Source organism: Lathamus discolor, chromosome 9 (assembly GCF_037157495.1).
Source record: "Lathamus discolor isolate bLatDis1 chromosome 9, bLatDis1.hap1, whole genome shotgun sequence".
Lineage (NCBI taxonomy): Eukaryota > Metazoa > Chordata > Aves > Psittaciformes > Psittacidae > Lathamus > Lathamus discolor.
The window spans coordinates 16,157,841-16,184,981 of record NC_088892.1 but is presented as its reverse complement, the minus strand read 5'-3'; the positions used below and the strand labels follow the sequence as shown (position 1 = coordinate 16,184,981).

The 27,141-nt window shown below is 40.6% G+C and overlaps 1 protein-coding gene across 7 annotated transcripts; it reads right to left on the bottom strand.

The window, feature by feature from the left end:
• Nucleotides 1-696: 696 nt before the first annotated feature.
• Nucleotides 697-26,637, bottom strand: ZNF711 (zinc finger protein 711). 7 transcript variants are annotated; one of them, XM_065689857.1, is made up of 11 exons: nucleotides 26,531-26,631; nucleotides 21,810-22,399; nucleotides 20,769-20,860; nucleotides 19,117-19,221; nucleotides 17,042-17,572; nucleotides 9,295-9,453; nucleotides 6,856-7,002; nucleotides 6,120-6,257; nucleotides 4,713-4,760; nucleotides 4,018-4,161; nucleotides 697-3,549 (listed from the first exon to the last, which is right to left on the bottom strand). In XM_065689857.1, the coding sequence occupies exons 4-11, from the start codon at nucleotides 19,193-19,195 to the stop codon at nucleotides 2,372-2,374; spliced, it is 2,424 nt and encodes an 807-aa protein (XP_065545929.1). In that variant the 5' UTR covers nucleotides 19,196-19,221; nucleotides 20,769-20,860; nucleotides 21,810-22,399; nucleotides 26,531-26,631; the 3' UTR covers nucleotides 697-2,371. The 7 variants fall into 7 exon arrangements, with proteins under 7 accessions (XP_065545929.1, XP_065545935.1, XP_065545931.1 ...); XM_065689863.1 differs by having other exon boundaries at nucleotides 4,126-4,161; XM_065689859.1 differs by having other exon boundaries at nucleotides 22,251-22,399.
• Nucleotides 26,638-27,141: the final 504 nt, after the last annotated feature.

Here is a 27,141-nt window from a genome sequence, read left to right as displayed (position 1 = left end):
TCAATATACATTCAGGAATAAAGCATTGCAATTGCCAAACACCACAACTTTCATCACTACAAGCTTCTGAATCCTACAGCCTCCTCCCCTCATCGCTGGGCATACCAAAAACCAAAGCCTAAGCAACAGCCAGGTGAACAGCTTCAGGTGTGCGCCATCTCTGGTTTTTAGTACAAAACCTACGAGTTCACTGGCTAAAAGCCTGCTGGAAGCCGCCAATGAGGAGCTCACTTAATATTGATTGCACTCTCTTCTAAAAGCTTTCAATGACATCTCTTACCAATGTCATCATCCGAACACTCTAAAAGAGAGGGGAATTAAGAGCAATGTTTTTAGTGTTCCATTTCGCAAGCCGTTCTTATTACACGGACAGAAAGACAAAACCTACCTGGCTTTTCCCAAATACGTGAGAAGTTTTATGTTCTCTCTACTTAACGGAAAAGTTTCCAAGGCATGTCAGTATCACGGCTGATTATTCCAGAAATAAGCACAAACACAATACCTGTAACTTCAAAGGGTTAAAGTCAAACAAACCCCGGCAGTCTCAACTGTCTGATAAATATACCTCAAGTAACCTGTTTACTTGGAACAGTTATTACATATTCATTAGTGAGTGACACAACTTAACATATTAAGCAAATTTACACAGAATGAGACGTTCCTGAACACCATAAATGAAAAGCAAACTCCAAAATATTTGGAGTGCAAGAGATGCGTTTTATTGTATGCCCGTTACGATGAGTAACACATTTAGAAATCATAATCCCACATAACAGTGACACTCTTATTTTACAGCGTGTACATCAGTTTTTACAGCCACATAAAACACGGATTTTTCTAAAGAGATTTCCCAAATTTAACTTTCTGAAGTTTAGAAATATAAAAAAAATTTATTCTCAAGGAACTGATTCTCATCTGGTGCAAAAACCCAAAGTATGAACATTTCTGAAACACAAAGCCACAATATAGCATGAAGTTACAATTTATCATGTGAACAGCTGTGTGCAAACATGAAGCAACTAAAAAAGTAAAAAATACACATTATATGCATAACATTTATGAACAGGTTTTTCATTAAATAGCCCTAGACCAGCTTGTTATATTAAGCGCCATTTGATTTGCAGCATGCTAACACAAAGCATTGTTTAAAGGGATGCATATTTTAAATGTATACACTGTAAACTGAAGATCCACCTCCAAACTCTAGTGGCAGCGTATTTCTCTGGTTAAATACTGCATATATACTTTCTTACAGATTGAAAATGCATGTTTATAGTATGGTAGAGACTTTTGGAAAGGGTTGATTAAAAGGTGCAATTTCATGTCTATATGGAAGATTTCACATTAGGAGGTAGGACGACACTCGTCATACCAGTTAACAACACTGCCCTAAAGAACTTCTAAGTACTCTGAATGTGAATTAACAAAAGCTGACATTTTTCAAGTCTGTTTTCAATGGGTTTTTTTAGAGACGGTTTTAAAGTAGCGAGGAAAAGAATTCAGTGTTGGGTCACAACACTATGAGCTGCATCCGTTTTAGCCTTGAGGAAGAAAAAAGTCAAATCCGAAGTTAATTTTGTTCTATGTGCCATACTGAACAACATTCAACTGGAGATTCAGATAAAAAAGGGAAATTATGTACATACACACCTTTAACCCTAGCACCAGAACACCACCTCTGAGACCATAACATAATGCTATATTTCAACATCATATCCTGCAATGAAATAGGTTAGCAGCTTTGAAACCATTAAAAATTTCCTTGTTGGACCTAAACTAATACAGGAAACAAAAAGTTTCCTAATGAAATGTCTTTTTTTAAAAGAAACCCCCACAAAACCCAAAAGAGACCCTCCCAAATTTGACCAGTTCTGGAATTTAATTCCTAGGCACGATTTAAAAACGTTATGATCAAGTAACTGGCTAATACTCTCCTTTCAAAACTGCACAAGAAGTTAAGACGCGGTCGCCTTCGCAAACAGTTTGTAAATAACCCCACCATATATCTGAACTGTGTTCATATTGGAGACAAACGCTGTTACTGACAAAATGGGTAACACAATCACCTTTGTTTTGTCTTCTATAGCTTAACGACGTGTAATACTATTAATTTAAAGACATTCATCCATCTTTCTGCAAATTTAAGACATTCATCCATCCTTCTGCATTCTATAGTGCTCTTTAGGTTCTGATAAGCAACAATCATAGGGCTATGAGATCCCCTGTCAACCCTAATACTTTTAAGACTTTTAATACAAAGAATGTAAAGTTATGATTTAATATCAAGCTTTGAAACCAGGAGAAACAGTTCATGAGATATTTTTTTCCCCAATTAGCATATCACAGTTTCTAAATTGCTTCCTTCTGGAGATCATATTATGGCCTCTTTGTGGTGCCTCATTATATGCTGATTTTTTTCGGATGGTCTACGGAACCCCTTTTTGCAATACTCACACCTATGTGGATAGTCCTTTGTGTGTATTGATATTACATGTCGTTTAAAGCCTGACGCATCCGTAGTGCTATATTCACAATACTGGCATTGATATACTTTTCTTCCACTGTGGGTCTTCATGTGCTTCTTAAGTTCGTTCTGCTGCCTAAATCCTCTTTTACATCTTTTGCATTTAAAAGGCAGGTCCTTGGTGTGAACTGAGAGGATATGCCCGCTAAGTACAAAAGGATCTGATGTTTTAAAGTCACAGTGTCTACACTGATGTATTTTTTTACCTTTATGGGTTTCACTATGCTTTTTGAGCTCAGATGGACGATGGAAGCCTTTTTCACATACCTCACATTTGTGGGGAAAATCCTTTGTGTGAACTGAAATAATGTGTCGTTTCAGGTCACTTGAATTGGTGCTCTTATGGTCACAATGTGGACACTGGTGAGTCTTATGCCCTTGAAATAGTTCTGTGTGCTGCTGCAGTTCTTTCTCATCTGCAAAAGCCTGGGGACAGTGCTCACATTTAAACGGTAGATCAGTCCCGTGTTTGGCTTTGATGTGCGTTTTCAGGTTGGACTGATCAGCACACCTGAAGACACAGTGCTGACACTGGTATGGCTTTTCCCCAGTGTGGGTCCTCATATGCTTTTTCAGCTCTGACGGGTGACGGAATCCTTTCCCACACTCCACACACACATGAGGGAAGTTCTTACTATGAACTGCAAGTAGGTGTCTATTGAGTAGTCCCTGCTCTGCGGTTTCATAGTCACAATATTTGCACTTGTGTAGCTTGGGCTCCTTGTCCCTCAGTATGAGTTTGTTAGAACTCAACGGGCTTGCTTCTCTGTATCTTCTTGTATATTCTGTGAACTCATGTGTTTTATCAACTTTATTTATAAGTTTATGGCTTTCCAGATGATTGTGGAAACTTACTTTTTTGTTAGTTGTAAAGTCACAGTCTGTACACTGGTACTTCTTCTTAATCATATGATCTGGATGATTCTTCATGTGCCTTTTCAAGAATCCTCTGGATTTAAATTTTTTCCCACAAATATGACAAGGGTAAACTGTTAAGGGCTGTCCATCAGGACCTATTATAACAGCTGTTTTTAAACAAACAAAAACAAGTTATGAAGGAAACAAACTTACTGATTAAGAAGTTTTAAATCAGCCAACTGCTGTTCAGATTCATGCACTTACACTTGCAGCGGACAGAGAATGGTTCAGTAGTTTAAAAACAACCAATCCACAGCACCTACAGTTTATGTAGTTTTGCTTTAGAAACTGCTCAAACAGACCAGCAGCATCACACATGCAGTGAATATATCCATGAGTATGCTGTAATAGCTTGCAAAATTCAAATGAATTGCACCAGCCCTGAGTGTACTGACTTCGAACAGCAAAAATGATAACATTTTCTATTCGCAGAACTGGAGGGGGGAAGGACACAGGAAATACGCAAATCATCGTTTGTGCTTTTTAATTCTGCATCAGCTTAAAAAAACAGAAGGAATAGTAATACAGGAGTAAGTGCCACTCCGTGACAAAATGCATAACCATACAGTGTTTACCTGTTTGCCATTGCCTGGCCTCTCCTCTCCTCCTTTTCTTGGTTTTTTGTTTTAGCACTCTATTAGTGCTAATGCTATCACAAATCTGCAGGTATTGTGTTGCATTACCGTTTTTGTTTTCTAATCGTGTATCCAAGTTATTTCCTAGAAACAAAAATCAGACACCATAAAAAACCTTAAACAACCTTTTTCTTTGGGACTGGTGACTGGAATTGCACAGCAGCATATCTACTTTTTGTAACGAACATACATAAAAGAGTGCCAATATAAAGCACTACCTATCTCTGCTGGCAAGAATCAAGAATCTAACTGTTTAAACACTGATGTCAAATCTATTCCTTGATTTCTCATACTTCTCAATGCATTAATGTCTTACAAGTTATGCTGATTGTTTTCCTTTTATTCAACTTGGGTTTTCTTCTTAACAACTGCATTATCTACATTATTAACTACAAAACTCTAATACTGAACCTGGCAGATCCTCCCAACTTCCCCACCCACTCTGAATGCCTACAACACATCTATAATTGTCTTCATTTCAAAATAGCAAAGAAAGACTGTGGAGCCCTTCAATATATACTTTATGGATAATTTTTTGCATTAACAGATTAGAAGAACTGACCCATAAACACACATGTTCTCAAAGACAGCAAGTTAGCTTTAATGCTGAACCAAGCACAGTTACATATTCTTACCTGCCGCTTGACCATCTTCGTATCTTCTGGGTAACCTTCTTTCATCTCCTGCAGAAAATGGTATTTTAGTCATTATAAATTGAAACTTTTTAGAAGACAATGGTTTTGAAAGTCTGATAAAGAGAGAAAACTAACTTAGCTAATAAGTAACTGCTTAACTGTATCCAAACTGAGATGTGCAGTTCATAGTCAGTTCAGTATTTATAATTATGAGCCCCAGGGAATAAAATCATATCTTTCTGAATAGCTAATATCTACTAAAGCTGTGTTTGCATTTGACTGTCTTTCCTGCTTTTCAAACTAATATGTTTGTTTCTGCAAACTTTTAACCTCATATATAACCTCAGATACCAATCCAGAAACAAGGTTATCTGAAATCCACTATTTGTTCTTAAGATGGAAGCACTTTATCTTTCTGGAGTATAACTAGGCAGATAAGAAGACTTGTACCTTATCAGCCACTCAGCACCTATCTACATGAGGCACTGCACAGTTTGGAGATGTAGAAGTAATACCTTAAGAGTATATTCCTCACTTTGGATTGAAAGTGGTTACTGCTATGTGCCAAGGTTGTGTAGTTCTAAACCACTTTATGAGCCCAACTACTGTGCTTACAAATATGACACCAATGAATTTTGACTAATTTGCTTACATACAGCATGGATGACCCCACACCCTCATAACGCACATTTAACATGCCAAAATCCAAGAAAAAAAAGGAAACAAAAGAATATTTAGAATTTGCAAGACATCCTGAGAAGATGCTTCTACTACCTGAAGGATAGCTAAAGAGAACAAACTGCCTTCTTAGCAAGACTAACAGGTTTAAAACAGTTATATAAACTGAAATTAGGAACTCTTTTATACACTTATTCCTCATATTCCCTTTCTGAAGTTTCTTCCCCTTCCTCCCAGCTATTGTGAAACATTTAACACTCTTCTTAGTTTTTAAGATCTTCAACAGCCATTAAACCCCATGCATTCTGTATATCTGAGCTGGAATCCAGAACAGTATAAAAATTCTCCTAACAGCTTTCCTTTCTACTCCATAAAGCTCAGCATACAGCAATCCATTCATTATATGCAAGACAATCAACTACTCAGGCAACCTGTAACTGTTTGACAGATCAGCACTGCGAAAACACAATGATGTAAGAATTGTTTTCTTCACACTGAACTGCAAAAACCCCAAGGACCTTATGTGTATAAGGTCATGAACGATGTCAAGATGATTTTTCATATCAGTTCATCAACTCCACTAACTAACACTGCTAAAAGATCAGAAGGAGCTGTTTCCAAACCTTTAGGACAAGGTGAGAGATTATCACATTTGAACAGAGATTCTGGAGAGTAGACCAGGGAGGAAATAATGGAAGGGATTTTCAAAGAAAGCATACAGATTCCTACCGTAGGCAGCAGCCCAAGCAACAGGGACAAAGGTTTTATTCACGCTGGAGTCTTCGAGCTGTGTGTCTGGAAGTGGCGTGGCTTCTTCTTCACCTACAATGACTTCCATATAAACTTCATCTGCTATTTCAGCACAGCCTAGATTAAAGGAGAAGAATAAATCTTTAGCTCGATTCTGCTCATCCTAAATTTTCCCTCAGTGAATTTGCTCTCACTTTGATTGATACTAGTTACAAATTACTTTTCTTCCTTGGGCATTTAGAATCACCACTTCCCTTAGCTGGCCACTGTTTACTCAGACATTCCTTAAAGAGAGAAAGCAGGTATCAATAAACACAAATCCAAACCAAACAACCAACATAAATTCAAATATACAAACTTAAAAACTTGCAGCTGATGACATTTATTTACCCCTTTGCCAGAAAGCTGATTAAACGAGGCAACTGACAGTAGGTAAGCAGAGAAATGAGAAATTTGACTGACCTCGTTAACTTCATCCATGGACATGCTAAATTTACTATTAATAATGAAATGATTGCATACAGTATGTGCAAAGTGCATTTATCCACATCACTTTAATTACAGCCTGCTTTTGATTTTTAGGGAAGATGAGCTTAGTTTTCTATTACTTCAGGCTGAAGAATCCTTCAGAAAAAATAAAGACATCCTTGGGAATGGTGTTTATAGTGTTGTACAAAGCAGCATGAGAAACAAAAGTGTTTCTTATTATGCTTACTAATATCTTCATCTTCCTGAGAAGAGTCCTTCACAGCCATGTAAACCATTTTTTCTCGCTGCATTCTACCAACACCTCCTTGTTCAATTACTCCAGCTACAGAATGTCCATTGTGAAAGTCGCTCTCTGTGACGATTTCTGTCCCACCTTTAATAAAAAGAAGTTGGACACATTAGGTACGGGTGAACAAAGCCGTACAGATTAATTTCAGATTTAAGTATGTTCTTCTTACATACAACAAAGCTATTTCAAAAAACTCCAATTAAATGTTTTTACATCCATGTCTGCCATAAAATCACGCAAGTTTGATACTTCGGAGCAGATAAGTTAAAAAGGTCTTTCAGTGTGTCCTGATAAATTCAAGACTGAACAAGCACTGCCCAAGAAGGATCAAGAGCCTTTATGCCTCTAGCAGTGAGCTGAGGCACAACTGGGAACATACATCTGCCCACACCCCCAAAAAATTGACTGTAAGTCTCATCTTGCTCCAAACACAATCTTTAAATTCTCTCGAGATGTGAACAGCCAAATCTTACAGGTCTTTCTCTCCCAAAATCCCATTTATTCACTTTGCAAGAACTGATTCTTAGGTAATTTTCCCTCATCACACGGGACCGAGTAGCACGTAACTTCTTCTGGGGTCACACTTGTCAAACCACGAGAGAGCAAATGTCATTACCAATTACTTCAACAATAAGAACATTATCTAGAGGGGAAAGACTAGCAGGGATGTAAGGTGATGCACTGAACCCCTGGAGACAACACAATCCAAAAAGTAACAGTTGAAGGAAGGAAATGAGAACACGGCCCACACGGTCCCGCTCCATGTGACTAACAAGCTTTGGCTCACTGACTTGAACGGAGGCAAAAGAACAAGCTCCAACCTGGAATTTGATATCGATGCTTGAGTCATGAGAGAAGCGGCAGATAAATATTGATGCTTAAGTCTTCCATGCATCTCAGGGACTGAACAGATAATAAAGAAGTAGAGAAGCTGCAGATATCTGCAGAACAAGATAAAAACTACACTAAGAGTCCTTGGTTGCTACTATGACTGGTCCTGATGGAAAATACTCAGCTAGGAGGATGAGTTCACATTATATACATTGATCCTTCACTCCTTGTGTTTGTAAAGAGAAGATTTTGCCAAACATCCTTCTTCCAACTAAATAAGCAGCTCTCCCTCTGCAATCAACGTGTGACATTTCAGTTTTCCCATGCTAGATGAAAACTGAGATAATATTAAAAACACTGGGATGGGTTACGTCTCTGTAAAATACAGTATTTGGAGACCCTCATGCTTTTGAAGGCAATGGTGGAAAAAACAAGCAGTTAAACTAGCAGCTACCCCTGTCAGTCATGCACCACAAGACAGATCCCAAGGAAGCAAAGGAAACACTTTATCACAACACTTTGGAACACGTAGGGTAATTCTGAAGAATTACAAGAGAAATAATCTCCACTGCAAGATGCATATAACCTGTGATGAAGTAGTCAAGAGTACCTCTTCAAGAGCACTCGCCACTGCATGGAGGGCAGGAAGCCAGGGGGCATATGAAAAGATGAACTGCTTCTCAGAGAGAAAAAAACATAAAGGCATCATACAGCTAAAAATTTCCTGAAATAGCAGTTCAAGCCACTGGAAAAACTGCACCAGGACTGTTACTAATTGGAGTTTTCTGATCTAATCCGTCGTTCTGTCTCAAGTCCAAGATTTTCACAGCATAGCCAGGCCAATGCTACTGATCTATGGGAGATGAACTCCCTTCTGCACTCCAGAAAGAACAGTCAGGCTGATCTGCTCTGCGAATGGCTCTGGGACTCCAGGCCAGATACGTTCCAGTGCCTAAATGCAATGGGTAAAGTGGAACAAGACAGAGGTTTAAGCTCTCGTAACTGTAAAGGAGACTCTGTTTTTATAAGTTAGGAAAAACAGAACATGGGTTAGCTGCATGGCTGCCTACAAAGCCCTTGAAGGGCTGGATCTTCTTTTGCAAGAGAACTGCAGAGAAATTCTGAGTTTCTTTGTTAGGTTTGGAAACGACTGCGTCTCTACAGCCCGAGCAATCTTCCCCTCTTTCTGGATCAAGGCCACCAAAGATTGTTCAATGATTGCAATCCACTCTAGAGGCTTTCCTGTGATGAAACAGTCTTGCAAACACTAGAGAGAAGTAAGAGCTGAAAAACAGCTGCAGACAAACAGCCGCAGACAAACAGCCAGTTCTATATTTGGGCTTTGGTTGCCTGAAAATAAATACTGCTAATTGAAAAAGAACTCAAGATTAATACACACCCAGTGTCTACCCCGTATGGGCAGCCTCCACAAATGTCACCTTCTACAAGACATTCCAGCCAGTACTTTACATGAAATTAAGAACAAATGAAAATACCCTGAAATACTTCACATTACTGGAAGAATACACAGAATTTAACAGGTACCTATTTCAACATCATCTTCAGCTTCGGCTTTAAATATATAGACTTTGATGACTTCTGAACCAAACCCGTCATCTTTAGCAACATCATCATTTGCCACCTCAGTGCTGATTTTCAAGGGAGTGCTTCCTATATGGTCCAATTTTTCTCCAACATCATCCACTGGAAACATAAGAGAATAAAAATGAGGTTCAAACTTATTTTTTAAAAGTCAGAGTAATCACTAGCATGATTTTCTCCACTACCATCCCCATGCACAGTAAGGTTTCTATTCATGAATAGCCTTTACAAAACAGTTAATCTCAAGATACTTAAAAGAGATTTCAGAAGTTCAATACTCATTTTATTGCAACTCGGGAAGCACAGCAAGAATTACAGAATGAAGAACACAACAGGGAGCTTGTCAAAGAGAATGTGGTCATTGGTTATTTCTGAAACTATTACATTGAGAAAGCAAAAATATATCAATAAGTAAAACTAAACGCCTATCAAAAATGTTAAAGATTAACCCAGAATTGCCTGTTACGGTCCAAGTTCTCCAAAATTTCACTGCTCTAAAATTTAGTAACTGAAATATGACAAGTGATGACTTGGAATATATTCTGAATGAAAGAAGTCTACATCAAAAATCTGACATCTTCACTCTAAAAGAAATTATGACTCTATCCACTTTACCATTTGAAAACATATAAATTAAAGATTAGTGTATAATACTCAGCTGATTAAAAGATGCAATGACAACAAATGCAAATACTAATATGTGAAACTGACTTCTCATTCTTTATGTATGCAACTTCGTCACCCTGAGTTTTTGGTCTATATATTCAAAATGCTCATTTTATTTATACAACAAAAATTCATTCGAACTATTACAAGTGTAGAAGTAACACTATTTTGGTAAAAAGGGTATTCACATAGATATCCATACATATGTATACCCCAAATTCCCAATATGGAGTCCACTGAACTAAGCATCTCTCTGACATATGTACTGTCAATGCACTTCTCTTGGTGGATAAAATTAGCTCCTATGCAGATGGTCAGCACAAACCTGTGCAATGCTTAACACCCACTGAAATCCTATAAATAGGGGAGAATTCCACAAAATATAAACAAAATCTGAAATAAGTAACATTCCAGGGAAACAGCAATTTACTGCACATATAACACTGAAGTATGTGCAAACTAGGTTAAAGAAAATAAATCATTTAAATTGGTATCACAGTGACAGTGTTTCACAACCAAGAATACAGCCTACTCAATGGGGACACTGCAGGCTCTGATGACCAAGGAAAGGATGCCTGCAGTGCTTCCCAGTGCCCTCAGTGCAGTGGTGACTGCTCTTGAAGAGCTGCTCTTGACTACTTAAGGCTACAGCCTGGAGCACTGAGGTAAACTGGAGGTAGTTTACGCTTCTCTTAACACTCCAAGCAGTCATACGAGGTGGTTCAGAACCTGCTAGAAAAGGAGCAGATGCCCCTCCTGCAACAGGGCAGGAATCCACCACAGCACTAACCTCTTCCCACTTACGGAGAGGATTCCACAGAAACACCTATCCAACACTATTTTTCATCCCCACGCTGAGGAACCTTGTTTCTATTTCACATATCTTGGACTGCGCCAGAAAAGTACAGAAGTTACTGAGGAGAGAACTAAATACAATAATGTAGATACAAATAAGTCAAGTATTTGGTTTTATTTTAGAACCTCTGAAAATTACGCATTTTGATGAAAAATAGGTGGAAAACTAAGAAACACTACGTTGTAGCAGTTTGGTTTTGTTAATAAGAGATTAATTACACTGCTGAAAAAATATTAAACTTGAATCAGTAGAAAAAAAAAATTTCCTCAAGAAAAGAGTTTGGGGTTTGTTGTTTTTTTTTTTTTCTAAATATAAATTAAAATTGATTCCAGCAACATCAACACCTTCATCTGTCAGAAGGTGACATGTACTGCATGGCCTTCATGTTACCTTGCAGCGCAAGAACACTAAGAATTATGAACACCACAGATAAGAAAGCCACACAGAGAACATGGCACACTCCCTTTGATGCTTAAGTTGACCAGCATCAGATTATCAGTACATCTTTATATCCAGTATGGGGGTGTTATTGCATCTGCTAACTGACAACTTTTTTATGCTGCCAGAATGGAGTTATTAGGAGACAGAATCTTGTATCCTCTGCTAAAAGGAAATGGGGAGATGCTAAAACCTACTTATCTTGGACAAAGTATTTCTATATATTTACTATGTTTGAATTTATTGAAGACCATTTTCTCTTCTGCAGGGTTTTTATAAAAGTTTCTTATCTATATTCTTTAAAGTGATACACATACATTTTGTTCTAGTACAGTGAACATTTCCACTGCACATGTGTCTCTGAAGCACTGGAGGTAACAAGGTAGGAGTGATACCATCAACAGCTGTATGACTAGACATGCTGCCAAAATGCAGAAATAATATTTAAAGGCTGAGTGAAAGAAATCACCAACTGTAAGCTGTTACTGTAACTTTAGAATGGGTAGGTGGAAGTAAAGTTATTTTCAAATCTGCAACTCGAGCAACACCTATTTCTTCTAAACTCATACATTTTATAAACTTGACACATTATCAGTTTAACCTGGAAAAGAAACATTTCTGTACTGGAAGGTAATTTAACAATGGCAACCCCCTAATGAACAGTTGAGTAACCACATGTATGTGGTAATAAGTTTTCTTTATGGCAAAAATCTCCAACTATTAAACTACTACTGAGTGACAATGAGTGTACACCACTATGTATCTGGTGAAAGAACATAAGGAAATCCACACAATTTTAGATAGTTGCCTTACCAGGATATCAGCTGCAATGCAGCAAAAAATACAGAAAGAAAAAAGGAGGATTTTTTTCAATTTTACCATTTTATAAGAATATGCATATTCAGCCAAAAACATAAAATACAGGAATAGAGCATGGATGCTCACATGCTGTATTTTAATTAAAGCCCCAAATCTTCAATATCCTTTAAAACCATAGGGAGCCGTGGTTACTTCCAGACAACCAAGCACCCTGTGTGTTTTCAAAGGTCTTCAGTCTCTACAGCTTAAGCTAAAGTAATGGAAACGTATCGGGAAGCCTCTGTATCCAGGGCCTCTGGAATCACTGTTCTAAAAAAAAAAAAAAATAAATATCAAAAGTGTAATATAACAAAATCTGAAAAATACAAACTGGACTGAGAAAATGATACTGATACAGACTGCCATTTGTAAGATGTTGCCTCTTGTTTCAATTACCTCAACAACAAAAAGACATTGAATCGCCAATTGCTATTGCTTAAATTGCTGTCTTGCACAAAGTACGTTTCATGGATTCAATCTACTTCTTAAACACATTTAGGTAAGGGGAAAACAATCAACACAGCAGGACACGTGTAATCTTTGTCAAGTTCCAAAATAGTAGGACTATTTTCACAAACGGATGGTAAATATTCTACTGTGAAAATAATACAACTTCAATCACAGACTGCTAACCCATCAGTGTTAAATTATCTGATGACTTTTCCCAGTGATAGTTCTCAGGAACAGGAATGCTTACTTTAGGTCAATGGAATATGAAAGTGTCTTCCAGATCTGACTCATCCGCCAGAAGCACTACATATTAATATCTCGTCACTTAAAATTAACTGAAAAAACACAACAGAGAACCTTCATAAATATATGCTGAATCCTCCTAAATAAACAACGTCTAAAGGAAAACTCAGCACACTTCCAATTTTCAACTTACCTTACTTCGCTGTTTTCAGGTGTGTGATGTCCAGATTCACCGTGGATTGCCAGCTCCCAGTTCATGTGATGCCTCAGCATGCACTATGCTGGTGATATCACACCCACCATAGGAGCCCGTAGGAATAACATGAGGGCAAGATAAGTCCCATGGTTTTACATTTTTAAATCGTTTTCTAATGTCTGATGTACTTATTTTATATCCCATAGGTTACAATATAGGAGTACTAATATAAAATGTTTAGCAACTTACGTAACACTGTATTGTAATATACTAAAAAGGAGGTGGTGGTGGAACAGTACCTTACCCCTAAAGGCCAGCTCCAGTGTTGTTCTTTGGTGGGTATGAGGTCACCAACATAGTGCATGCAGGGCCAGCACACGGATCGGGAGCTGGCAATCCGCTGTGGGTCTGAATATCGCAAACCTGAAAAACAAAAAAAGGGTATGCTTTAAGCTACCTGTGTCCTAACTCCTCCCTGGCAAAATGGGATGCACTGCTCCTAATTTTCCCATCTCAGTGCGAGATGGACTGGATTCATGATCCCAACACTTGCATTCAGAATTTCCTTTTTAAACAGGTATTCTGGATATTTTGAACAAGAGATCGTGCATATCCCGTGGCATATGTTGTGATCATTTCAGAGAAATATTTAAGACTTAAATCACCTTCTAAAGCCGATATAAAAAAGCTGAATTCGTCTGCACTGAGAGAGCAGAATGGTGACAATCTTCTAGTGTAAATGTCCTATTACAAAATCATATGCAGCTGATTTACACAACTGTCAAGAGAAACTTCTTATCTTCCAAGGAGCATTTACACAAAAATATAATTACCAATAGGGTATAAAATAGCTACATGGCAATGTCTTAAAATGGTGATAAATCAGCTTTCAGTATATTTAAACTGTAACTCCCAACCAAAGAGTAAGGTCAGTTAAAATCACACACTCAGCTCAGCTTCACACCCTAAAATGTTTGTGTTCCACAGAACAGCTGGTGGTATCCCTAAGAGCATTATCTGTCGGCTTACATAAAATCACCCTTTCTAGATGCTAGATTTCATTAAAAGACAGCTAAGTATTTTGAGATTCTTATAAACTATCATTTTGCTGTGGTTTACATTATAAAAAAGTTAAACAATCCATATATATATACACACCCAAAAAGAAATATGAAGGTAACTTTCTACAGTATCTACTGAACATCTGACAATTTAAAAATGTAAGTAAATAGAAGGTGTTTTAAACTGCTTGATAAACTGAGGCATTCATCTATTCCACACAACAGATGACCTGCACAAACATAACCCCTCAAGGTGAATTTAAAACCATTTAAAACCCAAACAAACTTCCCCCAACTGCGTAAGATTAATTTTTGCTAAGAACAAATAAATAGCAGGGATTTTGTTATGTCAAGCTGCCACCCCCAGCATAATACAGCCTCAAAACTTAGCAGAGGCAAGAGAATTCATCTTTATCAATGATTTTGGATGAGGAGACTGAGTGCATCTTCAGCAAGTTTGCTGATGACACCAAGCTGGGTGGGAGTGTTGATACGCCTGAGGATAGGAAGGCTCTGCAGAGGGATCTGGAAAGGACGGATCAATGGGCTGAGGTTCAACATGGCAAAGTGATGGGTCCTGCACCTGGGCCACAGCAACCCTGTGCAACACCACACAAGTGAGTGGCTGGAAACCTGCCTGGCAGAAAAGGGCCTGGGGGTGTTGGCTAAGCCAGCTTGTGCCCATGTGGCCAAGAAGGTCATTGACATCCTGGCTTGTATCAGCACCAGTGTGGCCAGCAGAAATAGGGCAGGGATTGCCCCCCTGTTCTTGACACTGGTGAAGCTGCACCTGGACTCCTGGGCTCACTTTTGGGCCCCCCACTACAAGAGACACTGAGGTGCTGGAGTGGGCCCAGAGAAGGGCAACAAAGCTGGTGAATGGTTTGAAGAATAAGTCTGATAAGGCTGAGGGACCTGGAGTGTTTAGTCTGGAGAAAAGGAGGTTTGGGGGCACCTTCTATAACTACCTGAAAGGAGATTGTACTTAGATGGGGGTTGGTCTCTTCTCCCAGGTAAAAAGGGACAGGACAAGAGGAAATGACCTCAAGTTGTGCTAGGGGATGTTTAGACTGGATATAAGAAAAATGTCTTTACCAAAAGGGTTGTCAGACATTAGAACAGGCTGTCCAGGCAAGTGGTGGAGTCCTCATCTCTGGAGGTATTTAGAAGTGTCAGTAATTCCACATCTGCGTGGTTTAGTGGTGGACTTGGCAGCGCTGGGTTAACGGTTGGACTTGCTAATCTTAAAGGTCTTTTCCAACCCGAACAATTCTGTGATTCTATGACTGCCTCAATTTATCTAAAATTATTACTTAAAATTCTAAACAATGTAGCTTCCAACCGCGAGTATTCAGGCATATCATGACGAGATACATCTATATATATATATATATATATATATAAATCTAATTTGCTGAAAACTAGGTCTCAAACTGGCTTTGAAACATTGCAAAAGCCATTGGCAGGCTGGAGAACATGTGACAAAACTATGAATGTACCAGACACAGCTGGCATTATCAGGTAACTGTTACTGAACATTTAAGATGCTCTTGTCTAAGTGCAGCAGTCATTATCAATCAAACTTATCTATCTTACAAGGAATTCCAAAGATGACTTTACTTACAATTACAAAGGTGCAGTTGGAAATACCGCAGTTACAGAATACAACTCATCGTAAGTACTCTGTCAGAAAGGAGGAATTTTTTCAGTGAAACAACTGACTGTAAAAATGGTGTTGCTTCATTTACAAACACACAAGACTTTTTCTGTTGTAGGCATAATTTGCTTTTAGACTGAGGGCTTTTTGGTTCTTTTTCAAAACAAAGCCCCATTTTTACTACTATTAGTGACATATGGCATTACAATAATGATGATAAAAAATATCTGCTGTCCATCCCATATTGAACAAAAAAAGACAAAAAATATATTTTGCATAAGGGACATAAATGATAGGAAATACTGAGATCATTCCAATCACCAATCAGTCATGTCCTCTGTCTTGAAAGTTGTATTAAATGCAGCTTGCTGTGAACAAGCTGAGGCTTTGACACACTTCGCATGGCCATTTTTTTAACATGTTGCTTCTGACTAAATAAAGCCTGGTTTGACCTACTCACGTTTCAACAACTCATTCACAGAAGTCAAAAATCTAAAACTGTCATACATTTTATCAAATTGGTGTGACAGTAAAACCCTTGTGTATAACTTAATCATTGAAGAAACATAAGATACCTAAGTTCCTTTCAGTAGATCTCACTCAACAAGTAGTATAGGACCATACAGTTTCCTCAGAGTTGAGTGCTGCATGGGAAGTGAAATGGGCAGCTACTTTCCAGTGCTACAGAGCCAATCAATTAATACACACAACCCCTTAATGTCAAGTTCAGTCCAGAACACCACAACATACAATAAAATGCCCATTTTCATTTGTAATACAGCTAAACAAATATTCTGTGGGCAAGCAAGAGAAAACTACGTAAAGTATCTTAAAATCTGACTTCTTAGTTGGATTCTGCTGATTAAACCCAACACATTATTTTTACAACAATCCATGTAACACGGTAATATACCTGTCTATTTAAAAAAAAAAAAAAAACAACCCATATTATACTAAAAATATGTGGAATGTTTAACTTTGCAATGTGTTTGTCTTAATTTTCAGGAATCTAGTTTCAGAAACAGAGACATACACACACATTCACTCAACAGCATGAATGTCATTCTTTTTCTTGCTGTATAAATGATAATGAATTTTTCAGCATGAAACCCCAAATCCAGACACCAAGAATTAACTGGGCAACAGACTATTATTTGAGAGTTCCAGTACACAATGCAGCAAGAACCAGCTAGAGGAACTTCTCCCCATCAGACCACTTCCACTTCAGATAATCTCTTGTTAATATCTACCTCTGTTTAACTTACAAGATATCATTAAGTAGTCCTCAGATGTGCTCTTGCCATCATCATCGTCTTCTGTTTTTATAGTCACTGTGGAGCCCGGAACAGTACCAGCTGCTTGAATGACTGCTTCAGAATCCGAGTTCGTTACGAGAACTTCTTCTGAAACCATCGTTGGTGAGTTGGCTCCTGACACAGAGTCTTGCACCACATGCTCCAAATGTCCATCAGGACCCGTTACAAGATCAGCCACAAAAACCTGATCGGGAACTCTAACCGTTTCTGTTATTAGATCAGAAGTCAAAACATGATCACTGGTATCTAAAGCTTCTTCAATAGCAACATCAGCTTCCAAAACAGAATCAGGAACAATTACACCTTCTGTTACAACATCAGTTTCAGTGATGATGTCAGGTCCTTGGACAACTTCAGCTGCTAAGCCATGATCAAGAGTTATTCCATCATCGGTAACAACATCAGAAACTAGGACAGCTTCGGGAACTGATACAACAATATGGTCTCCATCAATATGAGCAGTGCCAGCCATTCCAGCCACTATGAAACAATCATGAAAGAGGAGAAAAATGTTAAAATTATTGCATTAGCTATTAGTTTATCTGTGGAATAACTGTATAGAGAGGTTAAACACAGATGTACAAATCTGTTACTTTTCAACAATCCACAATTTGCATTTCACCTGATAAAATTTATCCAAAGCAGCCTGTATTCTTTAAGAAAAACAAATCATGCACTTCTTTAAGACATCATGTGGCATTTGTCCCAAATTTAGGTTTTACAATGCTGATATCTTAAAAATGACAGGCCAGTTGGCAACTGCATCTTTTTTTTTAAATCCCAGTTAGAAAATATTTGATTACAGTAGTAACTTGCACCTTCACAGAATTCTTGCATGACATGGGAAGTGTGGTGACAATACATTAACTGCTGTTACAGTACAAGGACCCCCAACCTTTAGACTGCACGGGCCTTGATAGAAATATACTCAGCTGTATGCAATACTTGTGGTACGATTTCCAGTAACTTGACACATAGCAAGGAATGGCTCTAAGCAGAAACCTGTTTTTCATTAACAGGCTTGACTAGCCAGTCACATTTACACACTACTTCTCTATACATAGAAAAGAATGCAGTGAATTATTTTAACACACATATAAACAGAAGTTTCAGTCTTAATGAATAAAACATGCAAGAAAATGGTTCTGATCAGAATGAAAAAACTTATTCAGCATTGTACTGCAAGTGCAGTTATTTTGGTACACTGAGGGATGTTAATTCACTTCAGAACAAATACACGGTCCTTCCCAATACTTGAGAAGGACTGTCCTCTCTTGACACAATGCAGAAATGGAGATCCACAAAGAAAAGAGTGGAGATTTCTTGGTGTCCTTTTTCTAAACCTTCTGAATTGCTGAGGTTATTCAGCACTGCTTAAATAGGAAAATAATCTAGAGTAAAATTTTCTCACATCAGCATAGTCCCAGAACTGATGTTCTTTACAGAAGACTTCTAAGCACACGCGAACATGCAGATTTAGCTAAACTTGTAAACTGTTATCTACATAATGTTATCTGTTCTCACACAGACAAAGACATTATTTCCCATCACATTTACTGAAATACCCTAAAGGAGACATTAACCAATGTAAGCACACAGAAGCTTGAATGCTGGTTACATCGTGTACTGGATGTTATTTACCTCTCCTATATGCTGGAGATGTAACAGCTAGTCAAGGTGATTTCATGATTTCAAGCAGAAGCACACACCCCACAAAACTGGTGAGCTCCAAATAACATTTTATGTCTCATCTAGAGCACTTTGGGCCTCAGACTTAACTTCCTTTCCCCTCCTCCACAGAATTACTTCAGTGTTTTGGAATAAGTGACTATTTCAAGATCAGCAACCGAAGTCTACAACAACATAGTATATGCCACTTAAATCTTTTACTGTCTCAAAAAAGTCATGCAAATAGCAATATTATATTAGTCAGCTCTACATCTTGATATTTATAAACATTTAGCAAACCCCTGAAGAAACAGTCTTGATTTTGTTAATTATTTTTTAATAGTAAAAATGTTTACCAAAATCCTGCATAATCATAGTGTGAGGCATTTTGGATTCTTGTGTTTGCAATCCAAGACTTCCACCACCTGGATCCATAGTCAGCCAAGCTCATTCACAGACAACTGCAACAACAGCAAAACCAGATTTTACATTAAACAATGTTATATTGTGTTCATTAGCTTTACTGGATTAACTTGTCACCCTGACAAACACAAACCAGCATTTATCAAAGGCTTAAAGAAAAAAGCATGTAGCACTGGGTACAATTCACTTTCATTTATTCTTTTGTTTTATATTTTTGACCTAAAATCCTGAAAATGTTTCCATTCATAAGCAGTCCTACAGTAATCAAAAGAATTACATGTGACTGAAACCAAACAAGTCAGTAATTCTTGGTCAGGACTTAAAAGGGTTTTTTTATACAAGTCTTTGGCTACTGCCTGGCTTAGAACAGTTCTGTTCGTATTCTGTAGAATTTAACTGGAAAGTGCTCCTAGCTACCCTTCAGCAGGCAGAGGTATATGTTTCAACATCCTTTGTTTCTAGGAGCAGTAAACACGAGAAATGCCTAAGTTGTCGATTTTCCCACTGCAAACTGAACATTTAGATATGTTTCCAATTTTCTGAGACTGGAATCTCCATAGAGTAACAGCTCTCGATAACTGACAGCAAGGATCTCACCTGCAACACCAGCAGTAGGATCAGGACACAGTAACAAAATATAACATAGTAGCAAAAATGAACAGAGTCACAGTTAACTTAGTATCTAGAAGCAGAAACTTTGTCAAGAAGTGAGTTAACTTTGCCCTAAACTGTAGCTTGCTGCAGAAGCAATACAAGTCAGGAGATCAGTAGTGTGGACATGCCCTTACTAACTACATGCCTTACTGTAATAACATATATATTAGCAACTGTGCACAAAGAAGTCACTTCTGCTCTATCCCTGCCTCTATATACTCTTTAACTAATTACCAAGACTGGTGATTACAGTGTGTGAAGCTATACCAAAGGAAGTCGAGCATCATATTGAGAGTATCAATTTTTTCTCCTAGAGTCTTTCACAATTTTGTATCTATCAGATATTTCGAAACAAATTCTAATGTGTACATTTAATTGGATGTTATAATTATACATAATTATAAGTTTCAAAAAAACCTGCATCATGCACTACATTTCTGAGAACAAAATGCCCAAGCTCATTTCCCTTCCAACGGCTGCATACGAACTCCCCTACTACATGAAGAGTCTGACAGAAGGCCCAGTAGAAAATCTAATCAGCCCTCCGTTAGATTTGCATGCACAGTGCAGAACTACCCATTATAACACAGAACAGCTAAGCACAAGACAGGCCAACTTATTTCAACGTCTCCACTGCCATGATACTCGCTGAAGAAACGACAGTGCTCAACAGACTTCAGGGATGACACCTCTGTTCACCATTCCAGTGTTAGGACTGCATTATCCATATTGGTTGACATTTCATTTCAAAACTGTCAGGTTTTTCTAGAAATCTTATCTTCCAACATTGTCCCTTCTGTGCTGCCTCATTTCTGCTGCCAGGGAAAGCTGGTCCTATGCAGCTATCTACAATATCCCTCTAATAGAAAACTGAAGTTTAAAGGCTACTGACAGAAAAAACCCACCAAGTCTTGGTAAGCTCCTCAGTTACCCTTTCACTGTTACACCTTCATCTTTCTTTTGGTTTTGATAATTGCTTTGCTGCTTTGGCTCTTCTAATGCCCCTTAATGCTTTAGGGCCTTCTGTTTTCAGAGAAAGAGGAAGCATGTAACAGTTCTTTGACAGAGCATTTCCATAAAATACAGGAGAGAAGGATAAAACAGCATTCCTCCATGTTACTTGCATTGCTACTAAATTAAGTGTGTTAAAGTGTAGGGATTCCGAATTATTTGCAACTTGCTGCAACCCCGAAGACTTTTACACAAGTTCTCAGTGGAGATGAAATGACTGCACAGAAGCAGCTACAGGAGCATACAGAAGAAATCTCTAGCTTAAAAAACCTCTATTGCACAAGACTAAAATCTTGTACTTTTGTGCCCCCTTATATCCAAGAATCAGAAATAAATGAAAGTATCACACGAAAGATGAAGGTTTAGGAGTTGTAGGAAGTGAACACAGAGTAAGAGCTCAAGTAAGAACTGCCTGGTGGGGAGATGAACAGGGAAGCACAAATGCTCCTAAAAGGAAGTCCCCAGAATAGGGTACTTTCACTGCTGTAGCACCAACCTAGATTTTGCTCTTCTGAATCTCATAAAAAATTGACCCCTATCCTATCACAAGAATGCCTTTAAGTCTGTGCATCTAAATCCAAAATACACTAGAAACTTCAAGTACTTTGTGGTACAATCTATTTGACAACCCTGCTGCAATGAAATATATCACAACAGACTTTTAAGCACCAACATAGTCAAGCAAGGTGAGTAATAAAATAAGCCAAGCTGTAATAAATGGCATTAAGTGCCTGAAGTCTCTGAGACAATTTCAGGCTAGAACCAAAGGACCCAGAGGGACAGGACCAAATGCAACTCACACTATCGCACTAATCCGTAAGTAAACCACACTGCAGTAGACATGACATTAATTTCTCTTAAACACGAAGCTCTATCAGTTACAGGCACAAGAATCCACAGTAAAAGACCTAAAAACTGAAGGGAGTCAATTACTACATTTATGGCAACACTTGTGGCTCACCAGAACTGACAGCGCTGGATCCTTGGCACCAAACCAAGTTGCCATTGTGAGGGAGATGCTGGCACTCTGTCAGTGCCTAGGGTCACGCTGCACAGGGCTGACCCACAGAATCAGGTGGTCTCTACTGCGTCAGTCCAGCACCAGGCAGTCTGTGCGTGGAAACCGAAGCTCCAGACGTTGTTCAAGCCAGGCTGGAGGCCACCAAGATGAGATGATGTGAAAAGTCAATTGTAGTGCTACACTGCTTTACCTCCTTTAGCATGACTGTGCTAAATGCCTTCGCTCCAGCAGGTGATGCAGAATTCCTATTCTGTGCAGGCCACGCCACAAATGCCAGGTGGGTACAACTCTGTCTTTGGGGTTTTTTATATGAAAAAATACAAAACAGGCTAACAAAAAATCTTAAAGGTGAGAAATGTGGAAAATACAATCCATGCTTACTGCATCTTCATTGCCAAGGAAGGAACTGAGCAGATCATTCCTTCTTTTATACTCTTCAAATCCTCAAGCGAAGGAAGCAGGAAGTGGTCCACAATGATGGTAATGTCAAGAAAAAGTCACGGATCCACCCCAAGGAGGTTTCAACTTAACTGAGAATACAAAAGAACCAAAGAACTTGTATCACCTAGTGTCACTATCATCCTTTCCACATCGTCTCCATATACTGTTTGACCAAACCTACTTCTCTCAAATTGTTACATCAGCAATACTAACTCCTGCGGACAATGACATAACATTCTTCTTGCAGAGCCACAGGAATTCCCCAAAGTAATTTCTCAATAGTGCCATAACAGAGTATGTTAGGTCCATAGACCAGCCAGTACTATAAAAACACAAGTCAAATACTATCCGTGAGGAAAATACTCTAGGATTTAACTAACCCAGTTCCACCCAGACAACCAAATTTCAATGTGGTTTTAGGTTTTGGCTAAAAATCAGATTATTTCACATTTGCAAGAATTACAGAGCAGTTCCAGAACCTTTATGCAGTGCTTCAGCACTCCTCAATTATGGTCACAGCCATCTGAAACTCTTAGGGTAGCTAACAAATACTTGCCGTTACAAAATAATATACAGCTCTGGACCACGAATGCTAACTTAATATAGCAATTTCAGAACTAACGCAATCCTTTACAATTTCCAGCCTTCACACTCAGGTAATCCTTCTTTTTTAAATGTAAATGGTTATGAAAAATTATCTTAAATTACATCAATCTTGGATTACAGGAGAACATGCTGGGCTTTCCTTTCTTCTCAATAAGCAGCCTGATTTGTTTTCAGATTATATAATTAGATGCCCAAACCTATTACATATTAGGCTACACAGAAAATTCAATGCAAAGTAAGACTATTATTTTAACTTAAATTAGAATTTCTGCAAGGAAAGCAAATTATCACTAAAAGGAGTATTCTCCTAGTAGCTAACAGAGCTATAAAGAAGTACAGCTATGGGATGGCACCTTCTGTGCATGTAATACTATGAATACCTCAGACTTCCACTAAAGCCAGAGATGGGTGATGACACACTAGCAAAGAACGCGCTGAAGCTGTACCTCAGCTGATGCAGCTGGTATCCAACCCTCACTTAATCATTCTCTTCTAAACCCTCAATGCAGACAAAGGACAGAGTTGCATTAACTACACAATCACCAATTTCTTTTTCAGATCTACTTTTGGGTCTTAAACAAACACAGGGACAGCAAGAACCCCCCTTGCTGCTAATGCTGGAACAATTAACACCAGGTTATGCCCACGGTTCTCCTACAATTGGCTGTTTCTGCTCGCGGATTTCAGCAGTGCAGATGATTCAGTTTCACACAATATATGCATGCAAATCCTATTACTGGAAACAGCAAAAAATGTAGTACAGTGATTAACTGTGGCTTTACACCATGTTATATACCTACACAATAGAATAAATGTTTTTTCATGTTTTAAAAAGGACCGAGAAATAAGGCAGAAAGCTACAATTCGGTATATTGTCAAAAGCCAAAACTTACCCATACCTCTTGCCTTTAACTACCAAGATCTCAATGTTTTTTCCTCTATATTCTCCTTCTCCTTTGTGTATTTAAAGAAAATACCATAAAAATGCTTTACCAGAAGCACTCACTAAAATTATATAATTTTACAACATTCTATTTTTATTATTTTTTTAAATTATAGCATGCTGTTTCGTACCAGGAAGAAGTACATCACCATGAGATCCCAAAATGAAGAATTTCACGAACCACTTACTAAACTGAGACTCCAGGGTAGCATCTCAATCCTAAATTTTTAAAGTATGTACGTATCTGAGAATGGTTTCCTTTTTCTGAAAACCATAGCTCTCTAAACAGCTTCAGCTAGAAGCTATTTAGTTCTTTATGGCAAAGCTCTTTCTTAAAAGAAGGCTCAGCCGAGACCAAGCAACGAATTTTAGGGTAAAAAAAAAGGATATATAACCTCTTTGTCTCTGGGCAGGAACACTACTGTAAATTACTACTGTAAATGGTGTTTAAAACTTAAAATCAAAGGTAACATTTGGCAGCTTGGCATTACCTAAAAATACGTAACAGCAAAACTCAGCTTAGAAACTTGTAAAGGCCCAGGCCCTTATTAACACTGCTCTTGGTATACACAGTGATTTATTCTCCAGTTTACTCTTCCCATAAAAATACCATAAAATAACCATTCCTATTTTAATTTTCTTTAAGAAAGCTTTCAAAAAGCACCCTAAATTGAGAAATCTTTATCCAAGTATTTTAAGGAGGGGAAAAAACAATGCCTCAGCACTCCCAGGTTAAAAAGAAAAGGTGTCGTTCCTGTATCCAGGGGTACAGCGGAGCTCCCAGTCACAATGCTGGCTTACAGGCACTGTTGGCATACTTTAGACTTTTATAACATAACAAATATTTATACAAAATACCAATTACAACTTCATAAATTTACACAAGAGTATGTACTTAATACAGTTTTTTTACATCTCCTGAACAGTGTGACATCCTAAACATCCTTTTTTAAATCTCCTAACCCTGCAAATGCCAAGCATCTCCCTAGTTCACACATATAATTATTCCAGTATGTGCAGGGGATGCATTTGCACATCAAGCACATTTGCAGGGTCAGCCCTTAAGCACTCCTTTAAAATAATGATTTTTTTCTAAATAATTATGTCCTGTTTACATATAATAAAGGAAAACACACCAGAATTTATCTGCTGTTTCAAATATTTGTAAGCTGCTTATGACATTTTAATTAAACCAAAAGGACCTCGCTCAGATATAGAGTGATGCAACACAATAAACTTAGATGTAGCTCAAAAATCCAAACCAGTTGTCCTCTAATTCTCTTATATTCAAGTTCAAGAAGAATACAAAAGAATTATCCTCTCCTGAAGACACTTGAGGATTTGGGGGTTTCACCCTTAATTTTTAACACAGCAACCACCAGAAATGCAACAACAAACATCCTGCTTATGCAGAAATCTTTAGCAGAAGAACCCAATTCACGTAATAACGTGCAGGTTACCATAAGCCCTTCGCAAAAAAAAAAAAAGACTGGGTATGAAAAACTAACATCTCCATTTTAAAGTCCTTTATTGTGTTCGCCTATAAAGCATCCACGAAAACTTGGCACTCCAAATCCATTTAAAATGACAAAAGCAAAACCAGTGCACGAGACTGTGCCTTACTGCCCGAAAACGCGCTTAAGGCTCTTAAATAAATTAATAAAATAGAATTTACATCTACGTGTTACATCCACAGCCGTAACGGAACTTCCCATAACAGCGACCACGGGAAGGGAAGGGAAGGGAAGGGAGGCAGCCGCACGAAGCACCGCGCAGCGGCTGCCCGCGGCTCCAACGCCTGGACTCGCTGTCCCGCCACTCCACCGGAGACGGCGGGGACGGCACCGCGCTGGGGCTGCGCGGCTGCGGAGGAGCGCGGAGCGCAGCGCAGCGCAGAGCAGAGCAGCGCAGCGCGCGTGCTCGCGGAGCGGGCGCGTCACCGGGCGGCGGGAGCGCGGCAGCGGGGCGGGCGGGCGAGCCCGCGGTGCCGGCTGGGCAGCCCCGGTGCGGATCCTCCGCGCCTGCGGACCGCGGGGCGGCCGGCAGCGGGCCCAGGCACCCCGTCCCCGCCCGGAAGCGGGAGCGGTGCCGCCGCGCCAGGGCGAGGCGGCGGAGGGAGGGGTGGGGACGCGGAGACAAAGGAGCCCGCTGAGGGCGCGGGGCGGCGGCGCGGCTCCGGAACGCCGCCCGCCGCAGGGAAGCGGCCGGGGCCGGGGCCGCCGCCCCCCCGCGGCCTCCCGTCATCGCGGCGGCCCTGTCCGTGACGCCGCCGCGCTGCTGCTGTCCCGCGGGCTCGGGCGGCACAGGAGCGCGGTGTCCCGCGGCGGGCCGGGAGGCGGGGATAACCCCTGTCCCGGCGGCGCGACGGCCCGCGGGGCCGCAGCCTTCCCCGCCCCGCCGGCCGACATCTTGTTTTCCGCCATTTTCTGGCCGCCCGCAGAGGCCCCTCACCCGCCGGGCTGGCTGGCGACGCCCGCACCCTCCCGCCCGGCGCGGCAGCAGCGGGCGGCGGCCGGGGCTCCCCGACCCATCCCCGGGCGGCGGCGGCCGGGCCTGTCGGTGTCCGCGATGGCGCTGGCAGGGCCCGGGCGCGGCCTGCGGCGCGGCCTACCCGCCTCCATTGTGCCCACTCCCCCCCCCCGCCGGCCCGGCTACCGCCGCCTCGGCTCACCTGTGCGGGTCCCCGCGCCGGGCGGCCGCGCCGCGGGACCGGGCCCGGGGCCCGGGGCGGGGGAAGGGCCGGGCCGCAGGACTCAGCCGCGCGGCGGCGGCCGGGCCTTGCTGCGCGCCGGGGCCGGGCCTGCACCAATCACAGCCTGGGCCGCGGGCGCGCGCGGCCTGCTCCCCTCCCCCCGCCGCCCGCTCGCCGCCGGCCCCGCCGCGGCCGCCGCACGTCACCGCGCGCCCCGCGCGCCGAGCAGGCGCACCCGCCGCGCGGGGCCGCTGCCCTCCGCCTGCCCGCGCGCCCGGCTCAGCCACGGGCGCGGCGGCTCCCGGCGCCACCGAGCCCGCGGCCGCTGCCCCCGCGGCAGCGATGGGCGCCGGGCACCGGCGCGGCCCGCGTGCGGGGCCCGGGACCGGAGCCGCCGCCGCGTCACTGCCGGGAGGCACCGCTGGGGAATGGGCTGGGTTGGACGGGACCTGAAGCTCCGGCAGTGCCACGGGCACGGACCCCGTCCACTGGAGCAGCTCGCTCCAGGCCCCTTGTCCAACCTGGCCTTGAGCGCTGCCGGGGATGGGGCAGCCACAGCTTCCCTGGGCACCCTCACGGGGAAGAGCTTG

Excerpts from the sequence above, each read along its gene's own strand:
- ZNF711 (XM_065689860.1), bottom strand. The coding sequence starts at position 19,195 with ATGGATCCAGGTGGTGGAAGTCTTGGATTGCAAACACAAGAATCCAAA. Across the intron at positions 4,761-6,119 it reads TGCTTGGGCTGCTGCCTACG|GAGATGAAAGAAGGTTACCC; the intron begins GTAGGAATCTGT and ends CATTTTCTGCAG. Across the intron at positions 3,550-4,017 it reads GGCCAGGCAATGGCAAACAG|CTGTTATAATAGGTCCTGAT; the intron begins GTAAACACTGTA and ends GTTTAAAAACAG.